At 46.0% G+C, this 13,398-nt stretch overlaps 1 protein-coding gene across 1 annotated transcript in view; it reads left to right on the forward strand.

Moving 5' to 3' along the window:
* LOC132390692 (cGMP-dependent 3',5'-cyclic phosphodiesterase) overlaps positions 1–13,398 on the forward strand; it is a 345,293-nt gene that overhangs the window by 284,901 nt on the left and 46,994 nt on the right. Inside the window, exons 22-24 of the mRNA XM_059963249.1 lie at positions 3,987–4,123; positions 8,348–8,435; positions 9,899–9,946. Of these exons, the coding sequence (XP_059819232.1) occupies positions 3,987–4,123; positions 8,348–8,435; positions 9,899–9,946 (273 nt within the window). The remainder of the gene's footprint in view (positions 1–3,986; positions 4,124–8,347; positions 8,436–9,898; positions 9,947–13,398) is intronic.

Below are 13,398 nucleotides of genomic sequence, written 5' to 3' on the forward strand. Positions count from 1 at the left end.
TGTCATTTACTCTGTTTCAGCCATGCAAGTCCCTATTGAGACTCGGGAATACCGTCACACTCAGATGTGGAAGGATTCTTCATTGCTGTTTCTGCAACAGTTTTGTTTGACCAGTCAGGGTTGTTGGCCCTGAGCTGAACCCCCTAACCTGGACGACCGGTGGACCACTCTTAGTCTGGCCTCTACCCTTTGACCTGTTAAGCATGGGTGACCCTACCAAGAGCCAAAGAATAAAGGCCTGACTCCAGCCAATGTCGTTCTCTGGGTCACTGAGGCACACAAGCCTCCAAGCCCTACGACAAGGTTGTGCTCCTCTTGGAGGAAGCCTGGCCCCTACTTGGGAGTGAAAGAAACTTTCACAGATACATGAGGTCAGAAATATGTTGGTTCTTGCAGATGACTTTTAGACAATAGACAATAGACAATAGGTGCAGAAGTAGACCATTCGGCCCTCGAGTCTGCACCGGCCATTCTGAGATCATGGCTGATCATTCACTATCAATACCCAGTCCCTGCCTTGTCCCCATATCCCTTGATTCCCCTATCCATCAGATATCTATCTAGCTCCTTCTTGAAAGCATCCAGAGAATTGGCCTCCACCGTCTTCCGAGGCAGTGCATTCCAGACCCCCACAACTCTCTGAGAGAAGAAGTTCTTCCTCAACTCTGTTTAAATAACTGACCTCTTATTCTCAATCCATGCCCTCTGGTACTGGACTCTCCCAACATCTGGAACATATTTCCTGCCTCAATCCTATCAAATCCTTTAATTATCTTAAACGTTTCAATCAGATCCCCTCTCAATCTCCTCAATTCCAGCGTGTACAAGCCCAATCTCTCCAATCTCTCTGCGTAAGACAGCCCTGCCATCCCAGGAATCAACCTAGTGAATCTACACTGCACTTCCTCAACTGCCAGAATGTCCTTCCTTAAACCTGGAGACCAAAACTGTACACAATATTCCAGGTGTGGTCTCACCAGGGCCCTGTACAAATGCAAAAGGACATCCTTGCTCTTGTATTCAATTCCCCTTGTAACAAAGGCCAACATTCCATTTGCCCTCTTCACTGCCTGTTGCACTTGCTCATTCACCTTCATTGACTGGTGAACTAGGACTCCTAGGTCTCTTTGCATTTCTCCCTTACCTAACTCTACACCGTTCAGACAATACTCTGTCCTCTTGCTCCTGCTTCCAAAGTGGATAACTTCACATTTATTCACATTGAATGACATCTGCCAAGTATCTGCCCACTCACCCAGCCTATCCAAGTCTCCCTGTATTCTCCTAACGTCCTCTTCGCATGTCACACTGCCACCCAGTTTAGTATCGTCAGCAAACTTGCTGATATAGTTTTCAATGCCCTCATCTAAATCATTGACATAAATCGTAAAGAGCTGTGGTCCCAATACAGAGCCCTGTGGTACCCCACTAGTCACCTCCAGCCAGTCCGAGAAACACCCATTCACTGCTACCCTTTGCTTTCTATCTGCCAACCAGTTTTCTATCCATGTTGAAACCCTGCCCCCAATGCCATGAACTCTGATTTTACTCACCAATCTCCTATGTGGCACCTTAACGAATGCCTTCTGAAAATCTAGGTATACAACATCCACTGGCTTACCCTCGTCTAACATCCTTGTCACACCCTCAAAAAACTCCAACAGATTAGTCAAGCATGATTTGCCCTTGGTAAATCCATGCTGGCTCGGCCTAATCCTATTTCTGCCATCTAGATGTGCCACTATTTCGTCCTTAATAATGGACTCAAGCATCTTCCCCACGACTGACGTTAGGCTAACAGGGCGATAGTTCTCCGTTTTCTCCTTCCCTCCCTTCTTGAAAAGTGGGATAACATTAGCCACTCTCCAACCTTCAGGAACTGATCCTGAATCTAAGGAACATTGGAAAATGATTACCAATGCATCCGCAATTTCCTGAGCCACCTCTTTTAGAACCCTTGGATGCAGACCATCTGGACCCAGGGATTTATTAGCCTTCAGTCCTACCAGTCTACTCATCACAGTTTCTTTCCTAATGTCAATCTGTCTCAATTCCTCTGATATCTTATGACCCTGGCCCATCCATACATCTGGGAGATTGCTTGTGTCCTCCCTGGTGAAGACAGATCTAAAGTACGCATTAAATTCTGTTGCCATTTCCCTGTTTCCCATAACAATTTCTCCCAATTCATTTTTCAAGGGGCCAACATTGTTCTTAACTATCTTCTTTCTCTTCACATAGCTAAAAAAGCTTTTGCTATCCCCTTTTATATTCCTGGCTAGACTGAGCTCATACCTGATTTTTTTCTCTCCGTATTGCTTTTTTAGTTAATTTGTTGGTAATTTGTAGATAACATGTAGCCTGGGAAGGTAAGGCCCTTGACCCAGTGCAGAATGTTCCCTTTATGAAACTGGGGACCATATTCCTGTCATTGTTTGGTTTCAGTAGTCATGGGCAAATCTTCCTCTTATTAGCTTAGAATGTAAGAACACAAGACAAAGGAGCAGAATTAGGCCACTTAGCTCATTGAGTCTGATCTTGGCTGATTTACCTTCCCACTCAACCCCATTCTCCCGCTGTCTCCCTGTAACCTTTGACACCCCTACTAATCAGCAACACATCGAGTTCCACTTTAAATATACCCAACAACTTGATCACCAAGGCTGCTTGTGGCAATGAATTCCACTGTATCACCACCCTCTGGCTAAAGAAATCCCTCTTCATCTCTGTTCTAAATGGACATCCATCCCTCTATTCTGAGGCTGTGCCCTCTGGTTTAAAACTCCACCACTATAGGAAACCTGTTCTCCACATCCAGGCCTTTCAACATTCAGCAGGTTTCAATGAAATACCCCTTTATTTTTATAAACTCCTGAGTCTACAGGGCCAGAGGCATCAAATGCTCCTCATACATTAACCTTTTCATTCCCAGAATCATTCTTGTGAACCTCCTCCAGATCCTCTCCAATGGCATGTTCTATGTTCCCTTCCACTCCTAAGTCTTATTCTATGCTCCTGTTCTATGAGCCATTTACATAACGTCATCGTCCATCAGTCACTAATAATTTACTCAAGTTTCAGTTTATTGTTATTCATATACCCAGGGTGCCAATCCCATGGGCAAATATACCCGGGGTGCCAATCCCATGGGCAAATATACCCAGGGTGCCAATCCCATGGGCAAATATACCCAGGGTGCCAATCCCATGGGCATATATACCCAGAGTGCCAATGACATGAGTATATGTACCTAAGGTGCCAATGTTATGGGTATATATACCCAGGGTGTCAATCTCATGAGCAAATATACCGAGGGTGGCCAATCTTATAAAAGTCACATTATTAGGCACACCTGTACACCTGATCATTAATGCACATATGTAATCAGCCAATCATAAAGCAACTCAATGCATAAAAGCATGCAGACATGGTAAGGAGGTTTAGTTGTTGTTCAGATCAAACATCATCAAAATGGGGAAGGAATGGGATCGAAGTGACTTTGGAATGATTGTTGGTACCAGACGGGATGCTCAGAGTATCTCGGGATCTGCTGATCTCCTGCACAACGGTCTCTAGGGTTTATAGAGAGTGGTGTGAGAGACAAAGAAAACACCCAGTGAGCTGCAGTTCTGAGGGTGAAAAGACCTTGTAATGAGAGAGCTCAGAGGAGAATGGTCAGAGAGACTGGTTCAAGCTGACGGGAAGGTGACAGTAACTCAAATAACCACCTATTCCAACATTGGTGTGCAGGAGAGCGTGTCTGAATGCACGGTATGTCAGACTTGAAGTTGGTGGACCTCGGTGGCAGAAGGTCTCACTGGGTTTCACTCCTGAGGCCACCCTACCACTTACAGGAGGTAGTTAATGAGGTGGCCACTGAGTGAACGTCAGTGATAATAAGCAGGGTTCTGATTCGCTCTGTCTGCAAATCATGCACTGGGAGTAGGAGCAGGGGGAGGAAGTGGTTCGTGGACCCTCACTGACAGCTATGTCTTGACAGGTTCTGCTTGATGGTGCAGAAAGGTTACCGAGACCCCCCTTACCACAACTGGACGCACGCCTTCTCCGTCACGCACTTCTGCTATCTCCTCTACAAGAATCTGCCCTTGGCAGAATACCTGCTGTAAGTAGATGAGGGTAAAAAGCTGGGTTCAATTCCCACCACTGTCTGTACGGTGTGTGTATGTTCTCCCTGTGACCACGCGGGCTTCCTCTGGGTACACGCGGTTCCTCCCACAGTCCGGAATTACCATGAAATGCAGGAATTATTTTAGAAGATTATCACCAATTAGGACACACACTGACGTTGAATGATATGTTTAGAAATCTTCACAGACCTGAGTATGGGAGTAGTCGTCATCATCATAATGTGCCGTGTCGTATGACATGAGCAATCACGGTCTTTCCATCACCACGATTGTTCTTGGTAAATTTTCCTAAAGAAGTGGTTTGCCATTGCCTTCTTCTGGGCAGAGTCTTTACAAGATGGGTGACCCCAGCCATTATCAATACTCTTCAAAGATTGTCTGCCTGGTGTCAGTGGTCACCCAACCAGGACTTGTGATATGCACTGGCTGCTCATACGACCATCCGCCACCTGCTCCCGTGGCTTCACGGGACCCTGATCAGCGGGGAGGGGGCTAAGCAGGTGCTAGACCTTTCCCAAGTGGAGGGAAGGAGCCCCTCATATCTCCTTTGGTAGAGACGTACCTCAACCCCGCCACCCAGTTTGGATAGTAAGCAATACTATATAGATATGATATGTTTTTCAATTGTCTTCCTAAAATATTACTTAATTTTTGAACAGATTTTCTACAAGGCTCCATTTATTTCAGTCTATCTCTGTTATCCTTTTATTAATACCAATTAACCTACCTGGTACGCCTTTGGATTGTGGGAGGAAACTGGAAAACCCAGGAAAACCCATGCATTCCACAGGGAGAATGTACAGAGACTCCTTACGGAACAACTTTGGGATTGAACTCTGAACCCCAGAATTCCCTGAACTGTAATAGCGTCACGCTAACCGTAACAGTAACAATTAAAAAATGGACTTTTTTCCCCTTGAAAATATACATAATTATAGTTACTAATGAAGTAATCAATGCTCATCTCCACTTCCAATTGCCGTTGCATGTGAGAATTGTTTCGGAGACTGTTGCCAATATTGGCCCATGTTCTCACAGAAGCTTGTCACACCTGCACCAGACAATTAAGGCTTGCCCATTGTAGAGGTATTTCTCTTGCGCTGTAGAAACCTTTGTCGTGTTTCCCCTTTTACAAAGGAGGTTTGTTCAGTGATCACAGGACCACATTTTTACAGTGCGTCGAGTTAAGCTTAACACACACAAAATGCTGGAGGAACTCAGCAGCTCAGGCAGCATCTATGGAAATGCATAAACAGTTGATGTTTCGGGCCAAGACTCTTCATCAGGACTGGAAAGGTAGGGGGCAGAAGCCAGAATAAGAACGTGGGGAGGGGAAGGAGGGAAAACTAGAAGGTGCTAGGTAGGTGGGTGAGGAGGGCTGAAATAAGACATTGGGAAGTGACAGGTGGAAAAGGTTAAGGGCTGGAGAGGAAGGAATCTGATAGGAGAGGAGAGTGCACCAAGGGAGAAAGGGAAGGAGGAGAGACACTTGTGGGAGGTGATAGGCAGGTGAGGAGAAGAGGAAAGAGACCAGAGTGGGGAATTAAAGAAGAGGGAAGTTGGGAGGAGGCAAAATGGCCAGAAGTTGGAGAAATCAATGTTCATGCCAACATGGTTGGAGGCTACTGAGAAAGAATATGAGGGGTTGTTCCTCCACCCTGAGAGTGGCAGAAGACATGCCAGAATAGGAATGAGGACAGGAATTGAAATGGTTGGCCACTGAGAAATTCTGCTTTTTGTGGATGGAATGGAGGTCTGGCACAGTGATCCCTTAAACAAGTTAAAAGTTAAGTTGAAGTTCAAGTTTAATTGCGACTGAACCCTACACATGAATACAAGCCAAATGAAATGGTATTCCTCTGGGGCCAAGGTGCAAAACACTGTACCACCAGCACACTGCACGTATAGCATATGTAATTACGATAGCAGAAAAACATAAAACCACAAAAATAATAAATGATATAACCCAAGTTTCATGGTCTGTAGATTAATGTTGGGTGGGGTGTTATCCTGGAGCTGTGCTTTCTGCAAGAACAAACAATGGAATTATCACACGCTAGTACAAACACAATCCAGCTTGTCTTCACTGAGCAAACACTGGAGAGCAGCACTGCTGTTTCGATATTCACACTTTTTAGTATCAGCGGTTTCACATTATAACATGACATCTCAGCCCAGCCCTGGAAAGTCCCCCATATACCCCATTCCTCTGGGACCATAGGCCCCTTCTTCAGGCACAGCCAGGCACACGTTCCAAAGACGTACGGGTTTGGGTTAGTGCGTTGTGAACATGTGATGTTGGTGCTGGAAGCGTGGTGACATGTGTGGGCTGCCCCCTGCACAATCCCCACTGATTTGATTGTGATGCATTTCATTGTATGTTTTGATGTACATGTAATGTGTATTTATTTATTTGGAAATACAGCATGGAACAGCCCTCCCAGCTGCATTGTTCAAAAACCCACATGTTTAACCCTAGCCCAATCACAGGACAATTTACAATGACCAATTAACCTACTAACCAGTCCCTCTTTGGACTGTGGGAGGAAACCAGAGCAACTGGAAGAAACCCATGTGGTCACGGGGAGAATGTACGAACTCCTTACAGAAACTCTGATACTGGTCTCCAAACTCTGGAACGTCACAAGCTGTAATAGTGTCCTGTTAACTGCTATGTCACAGTCCTTTCCTGAATAAACCGAATCTTCATTTGGCCCATATCCAAATTCTTTTTAAACATTGTAATGGTACCAGTCGGGGTCGAAGGAGCAACGGGGTGGGGGGAGGTGGACCACTGCCTCCCTGGAGAGACAGATTCGAAAATCATTGAGAGAAGTGAAACTCCTCAGTCCTGAGAAAGTCTCGGAGCTGTGGGAAAATAGAGAATGTACAAACTGCTGGAGCAATTCTTATATCTAAAGGCAATAAGGTATCGGAGTAGAATTAGGCCATTCGGCCCATTTAGTCTGCCCTGTATCCTCTGTAGAAGGAAATGGACAGCCGATGAGTTGAGCTCCTTCATCAAGTTCAAGGTTATTGTCATTCAGCTGTACACAAATATACAGCTAAATGCAACATCGTTCCTCTGGAACCAGGTGTATATATCATGTACAGCACTTCAAATAACAGACAAAAAAAAAGATTCTGTAGGTGTACAAGTTAACATAGAGTTAAATATACAACAGTGTAATGCTATTGGCACTGTTATAAATAACGTGTACTGGGTGGTAACAGGGTGTTCGGATGTCTCACAGCCTGGGAAGAAGCTGTTACCCAGACTGACAGTCCGTGTTCTTAGACTGGGTCCCTGACGCAGGAGGTCTAAAGGATGGTGGGACGGATGTGGGGGGGGGGGTGTCCTTCACAATGCTGGGGGCTCTGTGAAAGCTGAGCTTCCGGTGTATGTCCTGCAGGGAGGAGAGACCTCGATGGTTCTCACAACCCATAACAGAGTCAGACAACTTGCACCAGACGGTGATACAGTTTTTTTTACTAAAGATGAACCAGCAGGGTCTTCAGAAATAAATCATGATAAAGTCAGGGTTGTCTTATGAAGGGAACATCATGTTCAGCGGACTCATCGGAAGTTCATTTGGATCTCCAAACTTCTGGACATTGAACCCCGAAGTCCTGGTTTCATTTCCTGACGGCTGAGGCTTGGGCACTGCCGGGCATCGTGGGGTTGCAACGTTGGCACCAAATAGTGTGGCGACACTTGTGGGCTGCCCCAGCACTCCTTTGGGTGTGTTGGTCGTTAACACAAATGACATATTTCACTGTAAGTTTCGACGTAAACATGGTGGAAATATCTGAATCTAGTCCCATCTCTGGCGCTGTCTGTGAACGGGGTTTGCGCGTCTTCCCTGTAACTGCACGGGTTTCCCCAGGGTCTCTCGTTTCCTCCCACAGCCAAGGATGTGTAGGGTTAAACCAGCTACTGAAGTTGACCTTATCGTAAGTGAGGGGTAACATCATTATTTTTATTTATTTAGCGATACAGCGTGGTAACAGGCCGTTCCAGCCCAATGAGCCTGCACCACCCAATTGCACCCCAGTGTCCAATTCACCTACTAACCCATAGGTCGTAAGGTCAGCTGTGTCTCTCACAATATCCAGATTGTCCAGACTGGGCAGAGTCTGAGACATCCTCCCCCTGGTTCCTCACACTCACACTCACCCTCTCTTCTTTCCCTTCACAGTGACCTAGAGATCCTCGCGCTCTTTGTGTCTTGTATGTGTCATGATCTAGACCACCGAGGGACCAACAACTCTTTCCAAGTGGCGTCGGTGAGTAGGCTCAGCGTCAGGTTTAATGTCACTGGCAAATGTTGTGAACATCGTTGCTTTGTGGCAGTTGTACATCACAATACATAATAGAAAATACTGTAACTTACAATAAGATAGACATAATAAATTAAATAATCGTGCAAACAGAAAAACAAAATAATTAAGGTAGTGTTCCTGAGTTCATTGTCCATTCAGAAATCTGATGGTGGAGGGGAAGAAGCTGTTCCTGAATTGTTGTGTGTGTGCCTTCAGGATCCTGTACCTCCTCCCTGAAGGTAGCAATGAGAAGAGGGCATGTCCTGGGTGATGGGGTTCCTTAACGATAGATGCTGCCTTTTTGAGGCGTCAGAATTTGAAGAAGTCTTCAATGCTGGGGAGGCCAGTGCCCATGATGGAGCCGGCTGAGTTTACAATTTTCTTCAGCTTTTTCCGATCCTGTGCAGTGGCCCCTCCAGACCAGACGGTGAGCATCGGGTTTGTACCGTGGTGGAGAATTCCCTAACAGGGTTCTCTTCTCACTCATCTTCCCCCTCATGGGAATACAGTCACAGTGTGCTGGAAGACTCCAATACCAGAGGCCTGGGGCTAGTGGGATCTCTAATGACACCCAAGTCTCCCAGATCCCACAAGGGGACTAGTGGGTGGCGAACCCATGGCACACATGCACAAGTTGGCACTCACACAAATTTTGTTGGCCCATGGCTTTTAGTGTTGCCCTTGATTCTTTAAAACCCACCCATAATAAAAAGATTCATAATGATTATCTTCAGTGCCAAATGAAGCAGAGAATGAGGGCAGTGTGATGTTTGCTCATGAATCATCTCACGCTGACTTGGGATCTGCTGGGTGGTTGTGAGAATAGCTGACGCTGGATGATATGTTGTGAAATCACCGCAGGCCTGGTATACACATCAGGATTTAGATGGAGAACAACACTATATATTGACTGATCTATTTGGCAGTGTGGTGTGGAGTACACCCTTCTGTTCCTTCAAGCCACGTTGCCTCAGCAACCCCAGACAACCCTGATTTAACCCTAACCTAGTCATGGGACAATTTACAATGAAGTGTGGGAGGAAACTGGAATACCTGGGGAAAACCCACACATTCCACAGAGAGGACGTACAGAGACTCCTTATGGAGGATGCCAGAACTGAACTCTGAACTTTGGAACATAACTAACTGCTTTGCCCAACCTCAGAAATGTTATTGTTTAGAATTGATATTCTGTTTTTAAAAGATTATTAATGATTTTTGAACAGTATTTCTAAAATGTTTCATTTATTTCAATCTGTCTCTGTTCTTTATTAATAGTAAAACAATTAAAACACATACATTTTTTCAGTAAAATGTCTATAATTATTTTTACTAATTCATTAACCAATGATAACCTCTGCTCAAAATTACCATGGCAGGTGAGAGAACTCTCTTGATTTTAAACGTTGTCTGCTCTCCCTCCACAGAAGTCGGTGTTAGCTGCATTGTACAGTTCAGAAGGATCAGTCATGGAGGTAATAGAATCTTTTCTGTCCCCTTGTCTCCCCTCCCTCTAAGTGGGACAGAAATCCCCCTCCGCCCAGGCAGGGAAGCTGGGTGGGAGTGAGTGAGCAGTCCTGATGAAGGGTCTCAGCCTGAAACGTAGATGGTCTATTAATTTCCGTAGATGCTGCCTGACCTGTTGAGTTCCTCCAGCATTTTCTGTGTGTTGCTCTAAGATAATTTCTCACTTCTCCTCCACCCTCCTGTTATCGCTCACCAGCTCATGCTCCCCACTTTCCCCACCCTTTTCTTCTGACTGCTGCCCTCTTCCTTTCCACTCCTGATGAATGCCGAATGCCTGCTCCTCTCCGTTGCTGGTAGCTGACCTGCTGAGTTCTGCCAGGATCTTCACCCGATCCAGTGTAGCACAAAAAACTGCAAAGAGGATGAAAAACACAAACAACAACATAAAATTAAAAACAATCCTATAAACAAATTCAAATCAAGTATAATTATCAATCTCCCGTACATGGGTACAGCCGAGCGAAACAGCGTGCCTCTGGGGTCAAGGTGAAAAACATACACAGCACATTCAAATTACCAAGCAAAAGGAACCAGTCACACAAAAAACACAATGTACAAGTAACCGTTGAGTGTGGCTGTGGATACGTAAGGCTAGTTTATACAGAGAGACCGATTTTTACATGCGTAAAGTGACACCAGGAGCAGGATATCTAAACGTAAGGTGACTGACAGGAGGAACTCTTCCCAGTAGCAACACACACAATGCTGGAAGAACTCAGCAGGGCGGGCAGCATCTGTGGAAAAGAGTAAACAGCCGATGTTATGAGCCGAGACCCTTCGTCAGGACTGGAGAAAGGACGAGAAGTCAGAGTAAGAAGGTGGTGGGAGGGGAGGAAGAAGTATGAGGTGAGGGAGAGGAGGAGGAGTGGAGAGATCTGGGAAGTTGATCAGTGAGAGAGATAATGGGCTGGAGAAGGGGAATCTGATAGGAGAGGGTAGAAGACCATGGAAGAAAGGGCAAGGGGAGGAGCATTAGATGGGCAAGTACAGAAATAAGGTGAGAGAGGGGAATGGTGGAGGAGGAGGGATGGGCAATTACAGGAAGTTGGAGAAATGGATGGTCATACGGCTACCCAGACGGAATATAAGGTGTTCCTTCTCCAACCTGAATGTGGTCTGATCACAGCAGCAGAGATGGCTGTGGGCTGACATTAGAGTGGGGAAGGGAAGTAGAATTGAAATGGGTGCCCACTGGCAGATCCCAGCTTTTCTGGTGGAGGGACAGTAGATGCTTGGTGAAGCGGTCTCCCAATTGACATCAGATCTCACCGATATCCAGGGCACACCGGGAGCACCTGATAGAGTGGGTAACCCCAATAGGCTCACAGGTAGAGTCTCACCTCAGCTGGAAGGACTGTTTGGGGCTCTGAATGGTAGTGAGGGAGGAGTGTAGGGGGAGGTGCGGCACTTGTTCTGTTTGCAAGGGTAAGTGTCAGGTGGGAGATCAGTGGGGAGGGACGAGTGGAGGGAGTGATCCCTGCAGAAAGTGGAGGGGGTGGGGAGGAAAAATTGTGTTTGATGGTGGGATCCCATTAGAGATGGTGGAAGTTACGGAGAATTTTGGATGCAGAGGCTAGTGGGGTGGCAGGTGAGAACAAGAGGAACCCTATCCGTGGTGGGAGCAGGTGTGAGTGAAATGGAGGAGATGTGGGTGAGGCCAGCATTGATGGTGGAGGAAGGAAAGCCCCTTTCCTTGAAGGAGGACAGCTCATTGGTTTTGGAATGAAAAGTCTCTTCGGAGAACTGATGTGGTGGAGACGGGGAGCTGAGAGAAGGAGATGGCAGGGTGGGAGGAGGTATAGACCAGGTAGCTGTGAGAGTCAATGGGTTTATAAAATATATCAGTAGATAAGCTGTCTCCAGAGTTAGAGACAGAAATATTGAGAAAGGGGTGGGAGGCGTCAGAAATGGACCCGCTAAATTTGAGGGCAGAGCGGAAGCTGGAGGCAAAGCTGACGAAGTCAATGAGCTCATCGTGACTGCCGCAAACAGCCCCAATGCAGAAATCGATGTGGCGTGGAAATCGGGGAGCGATACCGGTGCAGGCTTGAAACTTAGACTAAAGAGGCAGGCGCAGCTGGGACCCGTGCGCGTGCCCATGGCTACACCTTTGGTTTGAAGGAGGAGGGAAGAGCTGAAGAAGAAATTGAGAGTGTGGACCATTTCTGCCAGATGGAGGAGATCTTTAAAACATAACACATGGAACAGTACAGCCCCTTTCCTGCACAATGTTGTGCCGACTTTTAAACCTACTCTGAGATCAATCTAACCCTTTCCCCTCACTTAGCTCTCTATTTTTCTATCAACCATCTGCCTATCTAAGAGTTTCTTTAAGAGTTTCTGCCTCCATCACCACCCCAGGCAGGGCATACCATGCACCCATCACCCTCTGTGAGAAAAAAAACTTACCCCTGACATGCCCCCATACTTTTCTCTAAAAGCTTAAAATTATCAGGACAAGCCTGGTTCAAGGACAGCTGAATCCATGATAGCATAAGACTTAGAGTCATAGAACTCTCAGCTCAGAAACAGGCTCTTTGGCCCATCTAGTCTGTGCTGAACCATTAATCTGCTTAGTCTCATCTACCTGGAACATAGACCTCCATATCCCTCTCATCTGCGTACTGTACCTAAACAAATTTCTCTTAAGCATTGAGATCAAACCCGCATCCACCTCTTCGACTGGCAGCTCATTCCACACTCTCACCTCTGAGTGAAGTTCACCCTTAGGTTCCCTTTAAACATTTCACCTTTCACCCTTAACCTAAGACCTCTAGTTATAGCCTCACCCAGCCTCAGTGGAAAAACCCTGTTTGTGTTTACCCTATCTATACCCCTCATAATTTTGTACATGTCCATCAAATCTCCCCTCATTCTCCGACACTCCTGGGAACAGTTTAACCTATTCAACCTTTCCTATAACTCAGGTTCTCAAGTCCTGGCAACAACCCTGTAAATTTTCTCTGCACTGTTTCAGTCTTATTGATATTTTCCTTGAGTAGGAAACCAGAAATGCACACAATACTCCACACTAGGCCCTCACCAAGCCGTATACAACTTCAGCTTAAGATCTCAACTCTTGCACTCAGTGCTTCGATTTATGAGGGCCAAGGTGCCAAAAGTGTTCTTTATGACTCTGTCTACCTGTGATGCAACTTTCAAGGAATTATGGAATTGTACTTCCAGATCTCTCTGTTCTACCTCAGTGCCATACCACTCACCATATAAGTCCTACCCTGGTTTGTCCTCCCAAAGTACTAAACCTCACACTTGTCGGTATTAAATTCCATGTGCCATTTTCAGATCTCTCCGCAAGCCACGATAGCCTTCCTCATTGGCCACTATGCCTCCAATCTTGGTGTCATCCACAAACTTGGTGATCCAGTTGACCACGTTATCA

The sequence above is a fragment of the Hypanus sabinus genome, chromosome 3, assembly GCF_030144855.1.
Source record: "Hypanus sabinus isolate sHypSab1 chromosome 3, sHypSab1.hap1, whole genome shotgun sequence".
In the NCBI taxonomy this organism is placed as follows: Eukaryota; Metazoa; Chordata; class Chondrichthyes; order Myliobatiformes; family Dasyatidae; genus Hypanus; species Hypanus sabinus.